The 24,585-nt window shown below is 45.8% G+C and overlaps 1 protein-coding gene across 2 annotated transcripts in view; it reads right to left on the reverse strand.

Moving 5' to 3' along the window:
- Positions 1–24,585, reverse strand: part of ASB5 (ankyrin repeat and SOCS box containing 5) — a 341,741-nt gene that overhangs the window by 114,272 nt on the left and 202,884 nt on the right. For both annotated transcript variants that reach the window (XM_069244651.1, XM_069244658.1), the window contains exon 2: positions 13,654–13,733. In XM_069244651.1, coding sequence (XP_069100752.1) covers positions 13,654–13,733 — 80 coding nt within the window. The remainder of the gene's footprint in view (positions 1–13,653; positions 13,734–24,585) is intronic.

Genomic DNA, 24,585 nt, shown 5'->3' on the forward strand with positions numbered 1-24,585 from the left:
GAGGTGGACTGGGTTAGGGTGGATGGGGTTGGAGTGGAATGGATTAAGGTGGTTTGGAGTGGGGTGGATTGAATTGGAGTAGGGTGCATTGGATTGAAGAGGGGGGCTGGAGTGTAGTGGGATGGATTGGAGTGGGTGAATTGGACTGGTGTGAGGTGGACTGGATTAGGGTGGATTTATTTGGAGTGGGTAGATTAAGGTGGTTTGGAGTGGGGTGGATTGAATTGGAGTGAGGTGGACTACGGTGGACTGGAGTAGGATGGATTAAGGTGGATTGGATTGGAGTGGGGTGGGTGGCTTGGAGTAGGGTGGACTGTGTTGCGGTGGGTTGGGTTGGCTTGGAATTGGTTGGATTGGATTAGAGTGGACTCAATTGGAGTATGGTGGGTTCAACTGGAGTGGGGTGGAGTGGACTGAACTGGAGTGGGTTAAATGGGTGTTGGATGCAATTGACTGCAGTAGGGTGGTTTGGACTGCAGTGGGTTCAAATGCACTGGAGTGGGGTGGATTGGATTGTGTGGGATGGATTGTGGTGGAGTGGAGTGGATTGAGGCGAGGTGGATCAGACTGGAGTGGTGTAGATTGGATTGGGGTGGAATGGTGTGGGGGGACTGGAGTGGGGTTGACTGGTGGATTGGAGTGGAGTGGATTGAAATGGGGTGAGGTGGTTTGGGTTGGAGTGTGGCACAGTGTTTTGGATTGGAGTGTGGCAGATAGGAGTGAGGCAGATTGTAGTGGGGCAGATTACAGTAAGGGAGATTGTTTTGGATAGAAGTCGGGCAGATTGGAGTGGGGCAGATTGGTTTGGATTGCAGTGAGGTAGATTGTTTTGGATTGGAGTGGGGAAGATTGAAATGGAGCAGATTATTTTGGATTGGAGGGGGCAGATTAGAGTGGGGCAGATTGCTTGCTTTTTATTGGAGTGGGGCAGGTTGTTTTAGAGTGGGGTGGAGTGTTTTGGATTGGAGTGGGACGTAATCTTTTGGATTGGAGAAGGGAAGGTTCTTTGGATTGGAGTGGGACAGATTTTTTTGTATTGGAGTGGGGCAGACTGGAGTGGGGCATATCGGAGCAGGACAGGTTGTTTTGGATTGGAATGGATGGATTGTGGTGGATCAGATTGTAGTGGGTTGGACTGGTTTGCAGTGGGTTGATTGGTTTGGATTGGGGTGGGTTGGTTTGGATTGGAATGGCTTGGATTTAATTGGAGTGCAGCACTCCAATTCAATCCAAGCCATTCCAATCCAACCCAACCCACTGCTGGGTTGGATTGGAATGGGGAGGGGTGGATTGGACTGGGTTGGATTGGCGTGGGGTGGACTGGACTGGATTGTGTTGGATTGGACTGGAGTAGAATGGATTGGATTGGATTGGATTGGAGTGGAATAGATTGTGGTGGATTGGATTGGAGTGGATTGGCCTGACGGGGATTGGATTGGAGTGTGGTATACTGGATTGGGGTGGATTGAATTTATGTGGAGTGGGGCAGATTGCTTTGGACTAGAGAGGGGACGATTGGAGTGGGGTAGATTGTTTTTGACTGGAGTGGGGCAGATTATTTTGGACTGGAGTGAGCAGGTTGGAGTGGGGTGGATTGGAGTGGGAAAGGTTGATTGGGATTTATTGGAGTGGGGCAGATTATTTTGAATCGGAGTGGGCAGATTGTTTTTGATGGAGTGGGACAGATTGGAGTGGGACAGACAGTTTTGGGTTGGAGTGGGGAAGATTATTTTGGATCAATGTGGGGTACATTGATTTGGATTTGAGTGGGGCAGATTGTTTTGGATTGGAGTGGGACAGATTGTTTTGGGACAGATTGGGGTGGGTTGGGAAGACTGGAGAGTGGTGGATTAGACTGGAGTGAGTGGTTTGGATGGGAGTGGTCTGGATTTGAGTGGGGTGAATTGGATTGGCCTTGGGTGTATTGGGTCGATTGATATGGTGTGAGATGGGGTGTATTGGAGTGGGGCAGATTGGATTGGAGAGGGGTGGACTAGGGTGTACTGTACCATTATGTGTAAAAGCATAATTTTGGAAATTACATGTAAGAAAGAAAAAATGTCACCCTGCAATATTTAGAACAAGATGATAATAATCTTTTGAGAACAGCGCCCGCGAGCAAATACAAAAGAAAATATGAGTGGAGAGTGAGAAAAGAAGACCAAAATGTTCCAATTTTGTTTGTCCGGTCCTTCTAGGGCACGTTTTTGCCAGTCACAGGCCTTCTGTTTGCAGGGTACTGGACATTAAAAAGAACAAAATAGTACCTCAATCACCTCGAGAGCAGCGGATGGGCACTGATTAAGTTGAATGAATCAGTGCTTGGCCCTGCTCCACAGACCGGAACGGAAATGCTGATATGCCTGCAGTGATCAATAAATGCTGCTTATCTTATCCTAAAAATGGTGTTTACTTTTTTCCTCTTACTACAGTTAGATGATTTTGTAAAGTGAGTTGTGACAATTATTGTGAAACAAAGGACTGTAGAATGTCAGTTTTTTTTCTAACACACAACATGTAAATAGCTTCTAAATAAATAGTACAAATATTTCCAACTATATCAGGAATTACAATTTTTTTTGTATTTCAGAAGTGTGATGCAAAGATTTAAATAGGAGCAATACGGGGGCGTGGCTTCGGGCGTCAAGATGGCGATCACACTCGGAGAGTGCTCTGGACCCCTCCGTCATCCGCCCTAAGAAGCTGCCACCAGGAAATTTATTATGCTGCCCTAGTTGTTCCCACTAGCTCCCAGACCTCGAAGAGACCTCCGGCACCGGTGTCGGCACGGCCCGAGCCGTGAACGCTGGCCGCGACCGAATCGATAGGTCTCCCAAGATGGCGGCCGGGCTGACGGCGTCTCGGGGCCGCCACCGAAGTGAGTCCCGTGTGCGGCGCTGAAGCGCCCGGAGCGGACTGTGACCTGGGGCCCCCTGCGGATGGTGGAGTGACGCGGCCGGCGTCCCTCGTTGGCCTTCGGAGACTCGGACTCCGTGGCACCGGGCTCGGAGAGCAGAGGGGAAGCCTGGAGAGGGTAAGCCCTGGGACGGGGGCTCCCCTGTCTGACTCAGACATGCGCGGCCGGGCCCCAGGACGGGGGCCTGACCGCTAAGAAAACTGCTGCGGGTGAGCGAGCCGCGAGTTCTGCAGGGGGCGCCTGGACCTGGCCATGTAATCTGGAGCCCCCCGCAAGAGAAGAGGCGACGCGGCCGATTTGATGTATCCCGCCCTGGCGAAATGAACGCAATGATGCTGGCGCTGAAGAGGTGAGCCGTACGGTGGGGGCTACCTCGCTTGAGCCGGGTAGGGCGCAGCTGTGCGGTGCGGCCGCTCTCCTGTCCGTTGCTCCCGGGCGACCGGGGTGAAGTGGGTGGCCCTCGGCCCCCGGGTCCGGCCACCCAGGAACGAAGCTGCCCCCTCCTAGAAGAAAGAGAGAAAGAGGAAGAAGGGAGAAGAGAGTCCGGGGCCACCCCCCCCCAAATAAACAATGCAATAGGAACTCAAAAGGGCACAGCAGATTTGGGCAACAGTGTTGTGCCCCCGCGATTCCCAATCTTCAATTTAAAGAGACTCCCCGGAGACCTGTTCCCAGCCCACGGCCATAACATTGATGAAGCACACCAACAGACCCTGGTGATGGGAACCCGCTAAAGACGTGCTGAAGTCTCCTGGAACGGGGAGAAACCAGACACTTGGCAGACCAGCAACACGTGGCTGACCGGAGGCCACCAAGTCCCAGGGAGGGGACTGCGACATCTATCGCTGACGCGCCCTGATGAGACCCTGCCGATGGTCCTCCTCTGGGACCTTCCCTGTGGGTGCATCTAGGGTGTAGAATTTGGACAGAAGAGCTGCATAATTCGAACTAGACACTCCATCCCCTCCCTCCAAGACAAAATGGGGAAGGATAGAGCGAGTAAACATCCCCCGCCCTCTCAGCAAAAGATTGATCAATTTACAACTTCAACAGGCCCTAGAGGAGACGGAGAGACAGCCGCGGGGGGCCCGGCACCAGACGGAGTGAATGCCATTCTCCTGGCAATTCAATCATCGCAAACAGCTGTGGAGACTAAAATCGGGGAGGTGCGCGAGGACATGGGCCTCATCAGGCAGGACCTCAGAAACACGGTAAATCGTATCACTGAAGTGGAGGGCCGAGTCTCCCACAACGAGGACGAACTAGCTGACTTTAGGACCAAGGTGGCCCAGTTACAGACGCGAACATCCGAACTACACCGCCGGGCGGAAGATGCAGAAAACCGATCGAGACGAAACAACCTACGTTTTGTAGGATTCCCGGAAGGCTCGGAGGAAGACAAAGCCACAGAATTCTTAGAGCAGTGGATAAAAAATTGGATGCCAGACCAAACTCTTTCACCCTGGTTTGCAGTGGAACGTGCTCACAGAGCCCTTGCCCCACGCCCTCCTCCGGGCGGTCCAAAACGCCCGATGATTGCCCGAATCCTCAACTTTAGAGACCATGACAATATCCTCAAAGAGGCAAGGCGCTCCGAAAATCTTCAGTGGGAAAACCACAAAATCTTAGTATTCCCAGACTACACCAGGGAGGTCCAGGCCCGTCGCCGCTCATATGAGCAAGTGAAACAAAAACTTAGGGCGATGCAACTTTCGTACATGCTCCTCTTTCCTGCGAGACTTAAAGTCATTATGGCGGGCAAGGCGTACTTCTTCGACTCCCCGGAGGAGGCATGGGATTGGCTAACTGAGGAGGGCGTTGGGGCTCGAAAGGGGTCCGCGGCGTGGAGAGGGGAGCCCTCCCGGGCGGATTCCCCCCCGCTGGGGGGCCCTGGAGGGGCAGTAAACGCACTAGGTCTCGGAGAGGAAGACAAGGAAACTCGGACGCTCCCATGGGTGAAGAGACGGTGGGAGACACGGGCTCACAGAGAGGAGGGTTGCCTGTTGAGTCTCCAGAGGGGCGGATTCAGACGCAGACTGGAGACTATGACCGCCTGAGTCAGTCCCCGGCGCTTGGCTGACATGTTGCACGAAGCCCCGAACGGAGCGTGTGTGGGGGGGGGGCAAAGGGCCCGGTCCATCTCGAGGAAATCCGTGATGGGCTGCATTGGGGATATGGGCTTTCCTTAAGACTTGTAAAGTATGGCTTGACTTTTTGTGATTAGTTGTAAATGATCCGACCTAATGGAGGGGTCCACCACTCCACTCCTATGGCAGCCCATATGGCTGTTTTGTTCTGGTTGATTGTTAGGGCGACAGATGCTTCCTGGGTGGGAGTATGGGGAGGGGGGTGGTTTTGGGGGAAGAAGGTTAAATTAGGGTTAGATAGGTATATTTTGAGTATTGCACTGTTAAGTTTTAACTGGTCATTCCTTTGTCCACTGACTGACACCCAACACCGTAAGACTCCTACGCGACTCACGCCTGGTCCACATTGACACAAATCATCTCATGGAATGTGAACAGGCTGCTAGATAAGATCAAAAGATCCGCAGTAATTAACACTCTCCGTATATATTCCCCCTTGGCAGCCCTACTGCAGGAAACCCGCCTTCTGGGAACTAAATGCCCTATGCTGGCTCGAGGAGGATTTGATAGGGTCTACCACGCAGGATTCTCTAGGGGATCCAGGAGGGTAGCTATCCTGCTCCACCGCTCACTACCCATGGTGGTTACATTTACGAGATCCGATCCGCAAGGCAGATTTGTAGTAGTCTCAGGGTTACTTCGTGGGGTGACACTGAATCTTGTGTGCGTGTATGCCCCCCCAGCGGGATTTGACGCCTTTCTACTTTCACTTCGGCAGGTGGTAGCGGGACTCCCCCAAGGAATCACAATAGTAGGAGGGGACTTTAATGCGGTTCTAGACCCCAGATTAGATGTGTCAGGAGATGTCACTGCGGGCAGGTCCACCCGAGCCGCAGGCCTCAAGGGATGGGCCGACAGCCTTGGTCTATGTGAAGTATGGAGAACCTGGCACCCTATGGAGCGTCAATATACGCACACGTCTGCTGCCCACCGGACACACTCTAGAATTGACCTAGTATTTATGCCGGCCATGGACTTCACCGGTGTCACGGGGCAGAGATACTGCCTCGAGGGGTGTCGGACCACGCACCGGTGCGAGTTCGGCTGGGCGGAGTAGATCTCACTAAACGTCTGGTATGGCGCCTAAATGCATGGCTCTTACAGGATGATGACTATACCCTCGAGATTAGGGATCGTCTCACGCAGTACTTTGAACTGAATGTGGGAACGGTCCAGTCGTCAGGCACAATATGGGCTGCCTACAAGGCTACCTTAAGAGGACATGCTAAGTGCCTCCTGCGCGCACGTGAGCGCACCCGTGACTCACGAATGTCCGAGCTAGAAGCTGAAGCGTTAAAACTGGAACGCCAGCAAACGGCCTTATCCGAAGTCTCCGCATTGAGGCAGCTCACCAGGGTCCGAGAAGAAATCAAACACTTAGCACTTGAGTCAGCGAAGCATATGTGGAGGGCATCGTCTGCCCGAATATATGGATGGGGAGACAAAAATGGGAAGCTCTTACACTGGTTGGCCACCCGGCCCTTAGTTAACAGAATCATTCCCGAAATTAGAGATGATACAGGCACCCTTCTCAAGACACCCATCGAGATTGCTCAGAGTTTTGCTTCCTATTATGCACGCCTGTATGCAGAGCACCCCCGGCCTGCTGTTGAAAAAGCTTCTCCCCTCTTGAATGACATAACACTCGTCAGAGTTTCTCAGGTGACCAAGGACAGGCTAGACGAGGCACTTGATCTCACAGAAATAACGAATGCGATAGCCAGTCTGGCTTCAGGCAAGACGCCAGGACCAGATGGGTTTCCTGCAGAACTGTATAGGAAATGTAGTGACATTTTGGCCCCGCACTTACTTGAGATGTATAAAGAAGCTGAGCAAAAAGGTCACTTCCCTTCAGGAGTTGACCTAGCTACAATAGTAGTAATCCCGAAGACCCAACCCCCATCGCCAAACTGCTCGGCTTACCGACCTATCTCCCTCCTCAACACTGAGATCAAGGTGTTAGCGTCAATCCTCGCCACTAGATTAAAAGAGGCAATGCCCGCCTTGGTGCACCCTGACCAATGCGGCTTCATGCCTGTGCGGAGCACCAGGCACTGCATCAGGTGACTACATCTCGCCTTGGCACACCATAAAATCCTGTCACACACCCCTCTGGCGCTGCTCTTACTTGATTTTGAGAAGGCCTTTGACACAGTGGATTGGTCCTATCTTGAACAAGTATTTTAAAAAAATGGACTTGGACCCAAGTTCCGAGGCCTTGTGGACTGCTCTACTCTAATCCAACGGCTCAGGTCCAGGTAAACGGAGTGGTCTCGGGTGTGTTCCCGATTGGCGGTGGCAACCGACAAGGATGCCCGCTATCCCCCTTACTCTTTGCATTAATAATAGAACCCCTGGCGAAGTTATTTCGAGAGGACCCTCTGATGGAGGGCTGGTCTTGGCCCGCGTGTCCAGAAGACCGAGTGGCATTATATGCGGACGATGTCCTACTATACATAACTAACCCGGCCAGGAGCGGCCCCCGTATCATGCAAATTCTAGACATCTTCTCGGAGGCCTCGGGTCTCGCCCTAAACCCCAAAAAATCCCTGTTGGTTCCGCTCCATCAATCTAGAGACTGTATAGACTGGCAACAAAGTATACCAGTGCGGAGGAATAGCTTTAAATACCTGGGGGTGCATGTCGCAACGCTCCCTGAATTAACATGGGAGCTCAACGTCACGCCTTTAACCAGAAGAATCAAAGACGATCTTCAACGGTGGAAGGACCTCCCCCTTAACTTGCTTGGAAGAATCTCACTCTATATGATGGTCCTTCCCAGGCTTCTCTACCTCCTCCAAAATTATCCAAACCCCATCCCCATGAAATGGTTTAGAGAAATGGACTCGCTAGCACGCCAATTTCTGTGGAGTGGTACCCGTCCCCGGCTAGCGCTTAAAACCTGCCAGAGAAACGTCTACGAAGGGGGCCTGGGAATGTCTAATGTCCTTTACTACCACTTGGCGATGCAACTACTTGTGATCAACGACTGGTTGGGGGGGGATGGACAGACCCGGCGTACCGACTGGAACTTCAGACACTGAGCTACCCCAAGATCTTTGACGCCCTGTATGGCGGTCCGATCACACGGGGGACTCCTGGGGTGACAGGGGTGGTGTTGCAGGGATGGCGGACGGCTCAAAAGATTTCAGGATGGTGGGGGCGCCCTACTCAGCAGACTCCACTGTGGCATGGGACATGCTTGGGAGAGGTGGCGGGTCTTGAGGGATTCCAGAAATGGGATAATATAGGCATCTCTACACTGGGTGATGTATGGGAGGGCACGCATATGCGTTCCTTCCAGGATCTCCAAGAAACCTTTGCATTAAATAAGACACAATTCCACAAGTATCTCCAAGTACGGCATGCCCTTCTGACGCAGGTCCAAACAGGGGACAGCATACCCGTAAGCAGTCCTATGGAGAGGAGGGCCCTGATGGGGAATCTGGGTAGGGGAGGCGTTTCCCAGGTATATCGCACATTAATCACTTCCACTGCCTGCTCCCTGGAGGAACTTCGTCGGAAATGGGAGAGATGGGTGGGCCCTGTGGAAGAGGAGGACTGGACTGAGGCATTGGCAGCTCCCCACGCCCTGACCATGGCGACACGTCTCCGACTAATACAGACTTATTATCTCCATACTGCCTACCTTACACCCTCCAAAATGCACAGGGCGGGGCTCCGGCCTACAGCTGACTGTCCCCGATGTATGAGCCCAGACGCTGACTTTTTCCACATGGTGTGGTCATGCTCGACTATTAATACTTATTGGAAGATGATCTCGCGAGAGATCTCGTTGACCCTGCAAGTGGACGTGGAGCTGACACCATTGATATCCCTACTAGGGGTTATGGGAGATTCGGGATTACGCAGAGCAGAGCGAACCTTGCTAGGGGTGGCATGCCTAGTGGCCAAAAGAGATATCGTGGCGGACTGGAAAGCCAATAAGGCACCGGCCCTGACCAAATGGAAGAGAGGGATGGATTGGTGTGCCCAATGTGAGAAGCTCGTATATGAGGCTAGAGGGAGCCCGAATAAATATAACAAGATCTGGGGGAGGTGGGAGGGCATCACAACTTAACCCCTGTTGCCGCAGACCGACACAATGAGAGGTAGAATCCACACACATTCCTCTAGTTCCTCTGGTGGGAAATGAGGCACATACGTGACACGTCAATATTGACATGTACAATCTATTCATTCAGGGTGTTGGCTGGGGCATTGGATTTGACCACTGTTTGGTGCCCATTGGCGCCTTGTTATTTCTGTATAAAATTGTTTAGCTTGTTTTGTATTATCTTATTCAATTGCAAAACCAATAAAAAATTCTTTATAAAAAATTTAAAAAAATAGGAGCAATACAAATCAGAACACTTCACTTTGTGATGTCCAAATAACTAAATTACTGTTCGTACACTATATAGTTTTATCAGTAAAACAGCATGCCACTTGGAACGTTTGTGGCTACTTCAAAGTAAAATGTGCTTATTGGAAATGAAAGTACACTACCACTTCATGGTTTAGTAACATATTCATTAAAAGTGCCGGTTTTGAACTATGATTATAGAAACATTCTTGTCCCACCCAAATGGCAATGCTGTTAATGAACTAAGAGCAGGGCCACTGGAATTATGCAGTAGGAGAGGTCCACATTACGCGGCAGAATTGAATAAATTATGTGTCAAGAAAAAGCATATTGTTCGGCATGATGCAGCACATTTTGCAATAATATTACTTCATTATTTTGTCATTTTTAAACTTGGTAACTTTCTCTGGGCATTGGGTGCACCTCATTAGTACCAATTTAACACCCAAATACAGCAATAAGAAAGGTGACCAGGCCAGCTTTGTCAAAGGGCCTTCCACTGCGCAACAACACAACATTGCATATTTAGTAACTTTTGAATCGTTTGAACTAGAAACAAATTCATTCTCTTAAAATCTGCAGATTATGCAAAAGATGATGAATTATGTAGCAAATGCAGCAAATGTATAAATATGCGAAAACTGTTGCAGCCGCAAAATCTCATATTTTCAGTGGCCATGGTTAAGAGGCAAGTCAGGGGTCATGTGTATCCTATATGCAGCTAGATTTGTATTATATATGGAGAAAACATTAGGTCTATTAAATAAGAGTTTTTTGTATAGCAGTTACATATTTAAGGGTGCTATCATATGTGGTTATGAAGAAAATGGTGGTTCAGTAAATTAAAATATTTGCCTAGCCTTACATAATTTGAAACCAGTTTATGGGTCAAGAGCATAACAGTTAGATCAAGTACATTATATAATTCACTAGACTTGCAGGTCTGGTAACATTTTTATGATTTTTCAAGGCATGTTGTTACATGTGTTATAATTTGGCAGCCTCCCAAGCAGCCTCTGGCCGGGCCAAAGGGGGTTTGGCTACCTGGTTGAAAGTCTCCACTGATTGTAATATAGAGTTGCTTTCAGCTGAGGGTGGGTAACATCCAGGCTTTTGATCCAAGGTGGGGACCCAATTTTGGTTTGATTTTACTTACTTTTTATAACAATGCCTTTGCTGCCAAGGACAATCAAAATCTGTATTGCTTATTTGATTTTATAGATAAAGTGGCTAATAGAAACTCATGTCTGGACCAAGCATTTAACATTCTAATGGCTGGTGATTTTGATGCCATTTTGGGTGCTATAACCTCTTTCCCCTGAGTATAATTCTGACACAAACGTGGACTGTAGAGGTCATCTTTCGTTTACTTACTTGGCACCATATGATTTAGTGAGTGCTATGGATAACCTGATGCAGCATAGGAGGTCTTGCTCCACAAGTGATGATACTTTTATGTCTAGACGCATGCCGATTTATGTTTCTAAACAGGAATATTTTCCCAGCATATACAGCGATTACAACCCTGTAACCATCGCAATAGGAATCCCTTAGAAAGGGCCAATGTCTGTAGTTTGCCCCAAGCATCCTATTTCAATGAAAGACTCTGTCTGCAGACTAGTTTGGTACTCTGCAAACATGTGGCTATATTTTTAATGAAACTTTGGCAGTTTGCGAGGGCCTGATTGACTCTTGACTTTCGGAGGAAAATTCCCCACTATAGTTTTAGGTAGCTTTGGTGAGCTAAGCTCCAATACCAGGGCCCTGCTTAGCAGGCCTATAGGTAACAGGTCTGAATATAATAAGCCATCGTTAGACAGGGCATTCAGAGAAGCACAAAATAGCCCCATCAAGAAAATTAAATCCTACCCCCAGAGACGGGGAAGCAATACGAGCTTGTAGGAAGGAAAACACGTTGTTGCTAAAAAAGATAAGGGCCGATCTCAAGACTGAACATTGGGAAAAATGGATGGATGCTTGTAAAACTAAAGATTCCAAAGCTTTCTGGAAGATCGTAAATGCTGGCCTCCCTTCATATAGTACTTCCAGCAGGGTCCATGCACCATTTCGGCAAAATGTACACCCTAATTAATGTAATCAGGATGGAGAAAATGGTGGTTATTCGGTCCTCCCCCTAGATATTTCATTTTCCTCCAGGGAGGTGCTTGGAGCTATTCCTTATAGCCCCTCCAAAAAGGCCCCTGGGCCAGACGAGATCCCCATGTAACTATATAAGGAAAACCCTTAGTTTTGGTCCCCCCACTCCCAAATATCAACTCAGCGTGTAAGACTGACATACCAACCTCCTGGCGTTCATCCCTAATTGTGCCAGTTATCAAAAAAGGGGAATGTACAGGACCCAAAATGCTACTGCCCAACCTCCCTTCTCCATTTTACGGTCAAGATCATTGGGAGAATTATTTTGGATGGATTGCTCCTCTGGTCCAAGGAGAAAAAAAACTTTTCCCAACATGGGTTTAGAAAAGGGCTTGGAACAACAGAAAAATGCTTAAATCTGCACCTTCTAGTGTATAAATATAGGTTTGCCAAACAAAGCTGTCTTTACCTAGCATTTATGGGCCTATCTAGTGCTTTTGACTGTGTGAACAGACCCGAACTGTGGGACACTTTAACGGCAATGGGTTTTGAAAGGGGTTTGGTGGCCTTTCTGAGATCTCTACACCTGGATTTAGCTGCCTCTGTGAGACATGGGTAGAGAGGGGAATGCACTGCTTCCTTCACTGTAAGGCGGGGATTTGTCAGGGTTGTTTGCTGCACCTATCTTGTACTTGCTTTACATAAACTGTCTAGAATCCACCCTTGTGAACCTTGAGGCAGATGTCCCAGCAGTAAATTAAAAAAACATTCCAGCGCTTCTGTAGGCAGATGATCCTGTGTTGCTCACCAAGACGGCCAACGTCTTAACTCACTGTGTGTCACCTTTGTCTCTTTTATGAAAAAGTTAGACTTGGAAACAAATTTGTCAAAAACTTTCAATATAGTCTGTGGTCTTAAACATGTAAAATATTGTTATATGAGCATTAATGATAGTACTATTGAGAAAGTAATCCAGTTCCCACATCTCGGCTTAATGTTTGATAGCTCTTATACTTGGGCACCATGTGTTACTAACAGGAAAAATCGTTTTTAACATGCAGTTGGCTCAATCTTCTCCATCACTTCCTCCATAGGTAAAAAACCCATATAGCCCATAACTGAGATCTATAAAAGGAAATGTATTCCCGTCTTATCTTATGGAGGGGGTGGTATGGGGTTTTAGGGAAGCGGGTTGTACCTAAATTGAAGAAAACAGAGTTTACTGGCATGTACGGGATTTCTTTTAACAACCTCAGACTTTCTTACCCAACAAGAACTAGGCATGGACTATGTTAAAAATTTGATCAAACTTGCTCCCCTGCTGTTACGATGCTCAGTTTGGAGCAATGTGCAGACTAGCCTAAAAAGAGAGATTATCTTAGACTGTATCTCTTGTGCCTATGGGAATAGAATCCTCTGGCCCAAATATATTAGGAATACAAGTGGTTGCCTTATATTTTTGAAGGTCCCACTGGCAGTTACAAGAATGGCAAAGGGTGGATTTGGAATTGTTTTCTATAGGATGGTAGGACCCAAAGGGAGGGCAAAGAATTAATGAAGTCCTCCATTAGGGAATACTGTCTAGTACAACCCACACTGAGGGTGGCGCCCTATTTGGACCTATTCTCGGGATCCTAGGAGCGTATGTTGTTTTCCACGAGGTCAATTTGATTAATCTAACACATGTATGTGCCCATGCAACGAGGTGTCTACCCACTTTGTTTTCGTTTGGAAATTTTATGTTCCCTTTGCACAGCGTTATCTACTGCCTCTTTTAGGTAAGCACAAATTTCGCAGGTGCAGAGTGGCACTGCTTTATTTGCAACAATTAGATTGCCTGCCGTATGTTCTGCTGTGGTCTCATTTTTAAAAACTGCAATTCGATCGCATAATATAAAGATTTTTTTAAAGAGCCTTTTGGCTTGATTTTATAACTGCAAATGTATTTTTATACTTCTGATGCTTCGTTGTTCGATTTTTGTATTTATGGTGTATTTATGTATGTGTTGTATCTTTTATGATCTTCTTTCAAGTGAAATTCCAGTTAAAATATACATTTGTTATCCATTGAAAGAAAAAATATAGTGTAATGACCTATGTTTAAAAACATCTAAATGGCATGGTACCTGGGAAATTAAGGTTCTCAGAGCAAGGAGGCGTCCTTGGCTGGCTGCTTCATGCAATGGCGAACGATCGGCCCAGGAGCCTACAACAAAAAAAGTGCAGTTAAACACAAACGTACATTGAAGCCAAGGAAAATTATTAGAAAACGTACATGCTTGAGTAAAAAATGATACGATCGGATATAGGCTTTTATCAATAGTGTGGTAACAGGGACGGCTCTAGGACGGTGCGACCGGTGCTAACTTCGGGTGGGAGCTTCGTGTTTGCAGGTATATTATAGTTTTAAAAGTCCCTACTGCAGCGTTCCTTGCCTTCAGCAACTTTCAGCCAACAATAAATATGCCACAAATACCCTGGTAATGAATGTTCTGCCTGGAGAGAGTTGGAGTTTTCTTTAGTGGGAATTTTGAGGTAGTGCAGGACATTAATATGAGTGCTGCAAAGAACATGTACCATGCAGATCACAAAGTGCATATAAAGACAAATGGGTCAGTGGGTTACGGCTTTTGTCAGAGAAGCCCTTTTGTTATTTACAGTTTATAAGTTAAAATCCTCATACAGAACAGTAAACTATTAACCGTCATCAAAGAACCACACGCATTTCACAAAGTATAGATAAGAGCTTATTATTTTTATCCCCAGTCTTTCATCATCCTAATGTTGCCAGAGGGTCTCATTTGGGTATAAATCAGTTCTTATTATTAAAGAGAACTCCCAACCATGGCGTCACATTTTAAATTCTGAGTTTGTGCTTTTCCAGGCTAAGCACTCTTACTGCCTACCATTAAGGATGACAGTTGACTCCTACATCTTGTAGTGCTCTGTTTTACGTAACAATTCTTATACACTGATTTACACTCCAATGATTGATTGTCTCCGTGTAATTTGTGTGCAATGTAAAGTGCTCTAACACCCTGCACTGGAATGAGTGATGCTACAAAACTAACCAAATGCATCTGTGAGAATGTGGTTATGGAGACTTGAGGGGCACTGTTAAAGGGGGGTATTGAAGGAATCCGTGGTGGAGGTGGTCATTGGGGGGGATAGGGGGTCACCAACAAACACTGTCGCATGTGACTCCACCAGCTATAAGGCCGGCCCTGTGTGGTAGAGGACGTCCTAAAACTTTTTGCTACTACAGAAACATTGAAGAGAGTTAACATTTTTCTAGCCATCGCATCAAAAAATGTAGATTCTATTAAGGACACAGAGGTGAGGATTATGCTTTCTCTTTCATTTACTGACAACACAGCAGCCAATGAGAACATTACAAAACTTTAAACTACAAATCCCATGAACACTGAGTCATCCAATCATGGCTATTTACTGCTAATATAAATAGCATAAACACTACAGTCCTTCCTCTTTCTTTGTGAAAACCAATAACATTAAGAGTCAATAAAGAACTTGCAGAACACTGGTCCTCTGAAGTCTCTCCTGAAATGTGGAACACTGTCCCAACAACTCCTTCCGGTTACTTCAACCAAGAACAGAACGTCCACTTGATCCATTGACATAACCGAAGAATTCAAGAAGCAGTGTTATTTGCCCCTGCAGAAGAAGACAAGCAAAAACTAATATCTACACATAAACATTGAGTGGGTCTTTCATTAATTATTAACATTCATGTTCTATAAATAACAGACATATTATATAAAGCAGATACAGAATATATTTACAACGGGTGGGATAATCCTCGCCTCCGTGTCCTTAATAGAATCTAAAATTCTTGACCCGATAGCAAGAAAATGTTTAATTCTATGGAAGGACCGGAGGCTTCGGATTATGCTAGTTTAAAGTCTATTCACTACATCATATACAACATCAACAATAGGTTTGTGATAAAATACTTTGAAAGTAGAATCATTTGACCAGTCCGGTGCAGCCATAATATCTTCTAATCTAGCTCCTGTTGAAAAAGCTTTAGAAGCCATAGCTCCTCTAACAGAATGAGCTCCAAATATGTTTACATTTATACCTGCTTCTGACAATAACCATTTGACCCAACGAGCCAAAGTTGCTGCAGTGACTGGGCGAAAAGGCTTCTGAAAGGAAATTAACAATTGACCAGAAACATCCTGTCTAAATTCACGTGTACAATCTTCATAAGCTTTTATACATTGAACAACAACATTTCTTGTTATGCGGAAAAGACGGATAAGAAATACATTTTGATTAAGTTTTAGTACGTCTGGTAATGAAAAAAGATACTCCTTTAGGAGTAAATACTCTACTTGATAAGTCCAAAGCTTTAACATCCAAGACTCTTCTACAAGAGAGTAAGCATAACAAGATCATCAGTTTCGCTGACAATTGCTTACGACACAGTCCCTCATTATCAGGCCAATTTCGAAGAAAACGAAGGACAATATTTACATCCCATAAAGATGTATATTGTGGCAGAGGAGGTTTTACCATACAAATGCCCCAAAGAATTTTACAAATCAAAGGGTGTTCCCCCACCGGTCTATCCTGAAATTGGCTAGGATATGAATCTCTATCCCCAAGGGATCCAAACACAACTACTTCCTCCAGGCTTGCTCATATATTTTATGCGTGGAGGGAGCCCAAGACTGGGATAAGAAAAACAGTGCGGATTCCGAAACTCCAGGCACTTGTTATCATCTCCTGAAAGTCTCCCAGCCATCAGGGACAACAACCCCTGCAGAATCAGAGGATGCAAGCTGCCTGTAGGATCCTTGAGAAGATCCTCACATACTGGTAACATCACTGGAAAGTCACACAAGAGGGTCATCGCAGTTGGGAAACAAGGCTGTGCCCCCCAAAACAGAGTCACCAAAATAACCTCCACTTGGTATCGCCGAACTTGGGCCAGGACTTGCGGAATCATAGCCAAGGGAGGAAAAGCATAAATCAGATCCCCTAGCCATGGTTGAAGGAAAGCATCCGTGCCCATCGACTGAGGATCTGGCCTGCAGTTGAAGTAACACGGATCTTGGTTGTTCAACCGGGAAGCAAACAAATCTATCTGACAAATCCCCCACCTCAGTTGAAGAGCATGGAAAATCTGCGGTTTGAGCTTCCAGTCGCTGCCATCCCGCAGAAAACGCAAATTCAAGTCCGCCGTCGTATTGTAATGACCTGGAATGTACTCAGCTATCACCGAAATCTGGTGATGCAGACAATAATGCCAAAAATCCTTCTGTGATCTCCGCTAATAGACGAGATCTGGTCCCTCATAGGCGATTGATGTACCTGACCGCGGACACATTGTCCATTCGAAGGAGGATGCAACAATGGGCTTTGCGAGGGGAAAGGGATCTTATTGCAAATGCTCCCGCTAAGAGTTCCAGACAATTTATGTGATAGTTCAGTTCCCCTGGGGACCAACGACCTCCTGTTTCCCCTGAGCCGCAACAAGCTCCCCAGCCCCACCGGCTGGCATCTGACTCTATTATCACATCTGGACTGGAGGTAAAAATCACTCTGCCATTCCAGGCATCCATGTGGGAGAGCTACCAAGATATTTCTATCTTGGCTTCCTCCGAGAGCGGAATCAACTCTGAATACTGAAGACCCCTCCGAAGATGTAGGAGTTTCAGCCTCTGAAGGGACCTGTAATGCACCGGCCCCAGAAAAATTGCTTGAATTGACGACGCAAGAAGGCCGACTTGTCACGGTTTCGGGCAGGTCTGATAAGGACTTTGGATGGGACACCCCTTGAGGTCACCGAATATCCTAAAGAGGTAGTATACTGGGGCAGAAGAGCAGCTAAAGGCATACACAGAAAGGACAGCTATGGACAGGCACAGGAAAATAAAAGCAGAGCAACCCTTGTGTGAGCCAACAGGAAACAGATTACTAATGGACAAACAAGCTGGGGTTGTACACAGAGTAAGGCGCAGAACCTCCCACAGTGACAGGGAATGTCAATGCCTCTGTGCAGTTTGCTCTTACAGATAGTCATCCTGCCAGCCCCATAGAAATGAGGCAGCAGAAGTGATTCTGTGTCTGGACCCTAGAGCACAAACAAGGATAGTACTTACATACACAAGACACACACTTGTTGGTCCAGCTGGAAACACAGTAGCGATTTCTGAGAAACCAGCAATAGCACACTGTCACTGTTAGGCACGAAAGACAACGTATAACACTAGACCAGGATGGGGGCAGGAATTGCCTCCTGGAAACCAGGAGCCAACCCCAGTACAAAGGAGGACACTTATACACTGGTGAAGACTGATAGAACACTTACCAGACACAAATAACAAAGAAGAAATGGAAACAGAAGGAAACAAACTAAGAGGCAGAGGCAAGAACTGGGAACAGGCTCAGGCTGAAGCAAAGGCAGGACTAGGACTTGAAAACAGGGCGCAAACCTCTGGCTGGAACAAACAGAGATAGGACTGGGAAAGTGAGAGCAGGCTCTATCTGGAACAGGCAAGGACAGGGCTGGAATACAGGGAGTAGGAATGAGCAGTAAACAGGACTGGGAAACAGAGAGCAGGTTCAGGCTGAAACAAGGCAGGAGCAGGGCAGAGAAACAGGGAGCAGGCTCAGGAAGAAACAAACAGGTACAAGACTAAGAGATAGGGAGCAGACTCTGGCAGGAACAATCAGGAGCAGGGCAGAGAAACAGGAAACAGGATCAAGCTGGAACAGAACAGGAACAAAACTGGAACACCATCCGATAAGCGGTCTGTAACACAAAGGAATCAAACTACAATGCACAACAGGGATCTTGAGGAAATGGCTGCTTATAAGCAGTTCCAAGCAGGGCTGCACAGGAGAGGTCTCAGGTGTGTGTAGTTTCAGACACTTGCAAGTCCTGGAGGAGAGGATCTGGTGAAAAGGAGCAACTGGACTTCTCCCATAGAAAACATTGGGAAACAGAATCCAGGCTTTCCTGACTACCAGGCTGTGCATTATGGGATGTGCAGTCCCAGGAAGCAAATGCAGTACTACACAATTATACCATGGCGAAAAGAGAAACAAACAGGAGTCAGCAAGGGACCCTAGATAAGTGTTCAAGGTGATTCCCAGGCTACCGAGAGTCCCCTCACAGCGCCTCCTAGAAATGGGACGACAGAGTCGTAACACGACTAGGCGTGCCAACGTCCTCAATTATATAGTCAAAAAGTCGAAGGCTCTCCTCAACTCCTTCTTGATCGGATTCTGTTTGCTAAAAGGGAGTAGTAACAGGGCTTTGACAGGGTCTATCTGAAAACCTAAAAACTAAATAGTTTGTGCTGGCACCATGCTGGATTTTTTGGAATTGATGACAAACCCAAGATCTTGCAATAATTGGATTGTCCAATTGAGGTGACAAAGAATCGTGTCTTTGTCTTGGGCCATAATAAGAATGTCGTTGAGATAAATAATCAGTCTCACTCCTCGTTCCCTCAAGAATTGGACCACTGGTCAAAGAAGTTTGGTGAAACACCAAGGAGCTGAGGACAGCCTGAAGGGAACAGTGTTGAATTCGAACCAACGGTAGCCCCATTGGAATTGAAGAAAACGGCTGTGGGGATTGAAAATCGGTATTGAAAGATACACAATCGTACCATCCAATCTCCGTCTCTTAACATATCTCAGAGAAGGTGTATTCCCTCCATCTTGAAATGGGGGTATACCACCCAAGAATTTAAATGTTTGAGATTTAGAACTAATCGGGAACCGCCTCCCTTCTTTTGCACTAAGAAAATCGTGCTGACAAACCCGTGAGGGTGAGATGTAGTCTGTACCACCAACCCTTTCTGTATGAGCGCAAAAATCTCCTCTTCGATAATTGCGCAGTCTGCAAGGAAAAAAAGAAGTGGAAGAGGAAGAACCCTCTGAACGGGGGAAGTGTAAAACTCTAGGTTGAAACCTTGGACTGTTGATAAAACCATGGATATTGAGTAATACTCTGCCATGCCAGGAGAAACTGTTGCACCCTGCCCCCCAAAATGACTTCCGAGAAAGGAATAATCCTTACCTGGGGTACTGGTGTCTTGAATGGAACCACCTCCACAATACCCTCTGAAGGAACTACCACATCCTCTATAACGATTGGGGTAAAAGGTCTGATAATCTGAGGAACCACCTCTGCTCCTCTGAGAAGCAAATCTGGAAGCCTGGAATCTACGGCCTGGTGCTCGGCCTCTGAAGCGCCCGGCCTGGGTAAAAAGAGCATTGTTGAATACTTTCTTTATGCTGGATTGAGCTGTAACCAAAGCTATGAAAGTCGCGACACATTTGCCCAAATCCTTAACAAACTTGTCACCAAACAGCATACCATTGGCTAAAGAGCCATCCTCGTTAGTTGCTAGTTCTGTCAATTTGGGATCAAGGCGTATTAAGAAGGAGCGCCTGCGTTCGGTCGACATGGCACAGTTGGCGTTGCCCAAAAGACAGACAGCTCACTGCGCCCATTCCAGCACGACTTCTGGATCCAAAGGGGTGTTGGTTTCTTTAGACTGGATAGCTAGAGCCAGGAATTTTGTCAATAGACCTGACAAATCTAATAGTTTGCCCTGGCAATCACGGCAAGTGCGATCCAGACCTTTTTTAGGGTCTTTTGCAAATTTTCTCAGAAACGTCACCATACTGGGATCCAACTCTGGAGAATCCGCTACTTTGTCCACTAAGGAAGGTCGTGGGCATTCAGATCTGAGAGTGTTGCGCACATCCTTTTCAAAGCTTTTGCGCAGCCTATCCTGCATGTAATGAGTCACCTCAGCGGTGGGAACCCACTCGGTGCAACACGGATGGACTATATCTTCTGGAGAAAATAAGAGATTCTTACCAGCCGGAGCTGGAGCTTCAGGAATAACATGACATGACTTGCGCTTCTTTTTTGCGTGGAACCGAATCTGTCTGCGAGTCATCCGACTCTGACTTAGAAGATGATTGCTCTTGCAAGCTTGATTGGGAGAATGAGGACTTGGGAAATATATTTGGTGTTTCTTGTGGGAGAAAACCCCCATAGTCGTGATCACGCAGAACTGAAGCTTCCATCTGTGCCAGTATTTCTGCTGAGGAAGAACCCCCTGAACGTTGCAGAGAGAGGCCAGACACCACCCTAGACTCTCCAGCTTGCAACCGAGGTTGCTGACTGCCTTTGCCTAAAAGCTCTGTCCTGCCAAAATTGGCCAAAGTTTGGGTGAAAGTTTTTAAAGCCTGAATCAGGGCGCAATTCACGGAGTCCTGCACATGATGCCCAAGTGCCTCCACCAGTCTTTCCTCCATTTGGTGCTCTCCAGGCACTTCTTGATGCTGCTCCTCCTCATTGGCGTAGTACGCTATAGTAGTGGTTGGGAGATATGGAGAAGTTAGTAGGAGGCGAGAAAACCCTGAAGCAGGTGAATAAGTTGTAGAGAAAAACAAAAAAGCTGCTTGGCCAGCAAGAATCGTTTGTGGAGGGAGCCACCTGCTCTTAACAAATACACGTATTAGAATCTATCAATTGATATTGATGTTAATTAATCCCCAAGGGCCAGGCCGACTGCAAATTATTGCAGCCCCGTCGGGTGATATTTGGGCCAATTGATTGAGGAGCAAACTGTGTCATGCTCGACACACACGTGTTAAGCCGATTGGAAAGAAAACTCTGAAGCGGCTCAACGCACGTGCGTCACACACGACATAAAAAGAGGACTACGTCCTCTGAAAAGAAATGCAGAGTGCCTCTCCTTTGGCCCTGCTCCACGCCGGCAGAAAAGAACAAAGGGATCGTAGATCCCTATTAAGATAAAAAGGGACACAAAAGCGCAAAGCTTAAAGAGCGAGAGTGCACAAGAAAAAAATACATAGATAAAACACACTGAAAGATAACATGCAATAAAGTCACAATGTAAGCAAATCACTTAACTGGCTGGTGCAGCAGCAAAGAAAGAGGGAGGACTGTAGTGTTTATGTTATTTATATTAGCAGTGAAGAGCAATGATTGGATGGGATTTGTAGTTTAAAGTTTTGTAATGTTTTTATTGGCTGCTGTGTTGTCAGTAAATGAAAGAGAATGCATAATACGAAGCCTCCGGTCCTGCCATAGAATTCCTTTGTTAAATTGTTTTTTTATTAGCATTTTTAACATTTGTTAAATCCATAATACTTTTGTGCTCTTCAGAATAGTAAGCAGACAATATCGAGTCTCACTCATTTTGTGCCCTAGATTTGCCACTGAGTTTACACTGTCTATCAATAGTGGCTAGCTCTGCCGTAATTGGACAGAGTTATTTGAAAGACATATGGCATAAATGTCGAAAAATATTTTAGTGCTTTAAACATAAAAGCATAGCTATAGTTATGGTATTGGGGTTGCACGCGCTCTTGTGCTAAACCTATTGAATATGTAACAAGGAGTTTCCTATCATGTGCAAAGTTAGTGTTGTAGCCACTGGGTGTCCTTAGCAACTGAGAAGTGGCTATTGTGATAATTAAGCACAATTGGCTGCAGTGCAGATTAGTGACAGTTGATGCCTTGAAGCTACTCTTCGAAGAAATTCAGTGATTTGATTCATGTAGTCCAAAGCATCCCACAGCCAACCTGTTTACCGACATATGGCAATACTGAAAAGGCCAGTGAGTTGGTGGACCACGATAGCCATGTTTTGCTATTTTATAGCTAGGTTTACACTATATAAAAGCTACATAGTACAAATCAAAAGGATATTCTCAGATAGCCAGTTTTCTTCTCTTGTTCACAGCATACAACTGCTCGAACACAATGATCAAGCTGGGTATGTACTAGAGACCTTTTTGATATATTTTGTTTGGACCCACCCCTAATTAATATGAGTAAACTACTTATTAGTTGTATAATATGCAATGGCAGCAGTGGTATTGCAATCACACTTTCATATTCAGTTGGCATGCAAAGTAATGAACAAATAAATATACAGCAAATCACACAGTACGTCCTGGGTGCCGTTTGGAATACAGGCCCTACTGCCAAAGGCCTGATAGTCAGTATGGCCCAAAGGGTCCACTGCACAATATAAATCTAGAAGATGTCAAATACACTCCAAAAAAGGCCAATAAATTGTCAAACACTCTCAGTGGTAAGAAAGTAGGGGAGCCAAAAGAAGGATTCAATTCCTTTATTCGTAATGAATTCTTCCACTTATTCAAGTTTCCAACACAACAGCTACTGTTATTATTATTGGAGTTTGTTTGGTGTTCATATGGCATCTTCTAGATTTACTTATTATTACTATTTTTCTGTTCAGTGTAAATATAACACATTGATGATGACAGTAATTTGAAGGAGGTCAAACTCAACAGTGATATTTATCAAGTGCTGAGTTGTTGTGTAGCTATTTTAGTTACAGCTTTACACAAGTTATTTTAGCGACCTAAGCCTGCTGCTGTGCACTTTTACCTAGACATATTTCATTCAGCTTCATTTATTATTTTAATAACAGCCACATTTGCCGTCTTGTTTTATTTTCTCTATCTAGCTGTTCTTTGCGTAGGCCAACACTGCGTTCTTAAACAAAACATTTCTTTCACTCTGTGCTTTTCTCAAGGCTGCAGTAAGATAGGTTGCTAGCAAACGTGGTAACATTTGTCTCTAGTGTTCATAGAAACATACACACTCTTACGTAGGGATCCTTTCAACATCAGCTGTTTTATTATAAAAACACTACTCTGACCCATGTACATTAGAGGGAGATTCCAGCCAGATGACCACAACTGTATGCTCATTGCTGAATGCTTTGCTACAGCTGCTTATGTAGACTACAGGCCTCTTGTTTAGGAATGAGGGACAATGTCTTCCCAGGGGAACCTGAAGGGAAGGACTAGAGCTTAACATGCTGTGCTCTAACATAGCCTTGGTAGAAACTATTCTAATGATTCTATTGACAATATGGTAGCGTTATTTTTATGCTTTACTCTCCTTGTCACAATTTTAATCCTGTCATGCGTCATCATCCTAGTTATTGCAGTCCATGCTTTATTATCTAAGATGCAGTTGCTTCAATTAAACCTTATTGATATAAATTAAGCCTCTGATTGTCCTTGTATATGTGAGACTAATGTAACTGAGAGAAATGGATACGATCTGAGTGACCACGATTTCCCTGAGGAATCCATTGTGTCATGCCCTCGGCTGCCCAATAATCTCTGCTCTTGGGTGGAGATGAGGCAATGCTAGTTAGCCAGAGCAAAACCCGGATTAGGCCGACAGGTTTCACCTTTAGTGGGTTCAGACTCAGTCTCCCACAGTGCAAGCGATTCTGCCACCCAAAACCGGTAGTCTCATTAGAATAATGAGAGCCTACGCAACAGAGTGACTGATCAGCAAAGAACGTTTCCCCTATGAATCTATCGTAAAGGTCATATGAACTAATGGCTGTGGGAGTATACAGCAAAGCAAAACACCCTCCTCTGGGACCACACTTACTGCACTGACATAATAAATCACAGAAAAGGCCATCAATATTTATTGACTCCTGTGATGTATTTTGTAGGACACGGAGTATTCATGTCTGTTCTTATGTTATGTACATATCTTTTAGTTAAAAAAACTTTTTTGTATATTTGTTGATTGTTATGTTTTTGAAATGTTTATATTCAAAGTTCAAGTGCAGTCCTTATAATTATTCTCTAAACAAACTAAAAGAAATACATTTTACACATTAAGTTAACTCCATGTGTAGAATAATTATGTATGGCTTTATCTATGGCATTGTTTCTTTTCTTTTGTGCTAACTAGGCACACCCGGATGGACTGCACATTAGTGGCAGCTGGTGCCTTGAAGCTCCCCTGTGAAGAAATTCAGTGATTTGATGCGTGTAGGCCAAGGCATCACACAGTGAACCTGTTTTCTGACATATGGCAATACTGATGAAGCCATTGACTTGGTGGACCAATAAATCCAAGTTTTACTTTATTCCAGGTAGGTTTACACTATATAAATACTTACATACATACAAATCATACGGATAATCTTAGACACCTACTTTTTTCTGTTGTTGCCAACATGTTT

Source organism: Pleurodeles waltl, chromosome 1_2 (genome assembly GCF_031143425.1).
Source record: "Pleurodeles waltl isolate 20211129_DDA chromosome 1_2, aPleWal1.hap1.20221129, whole genome shotgun sequence".
NCBI lineage: Eukaryota > Metazoa > Chordata > Amphibia > Caudata > Salamandridae > Pleurodeles > Pleurodeles waltl.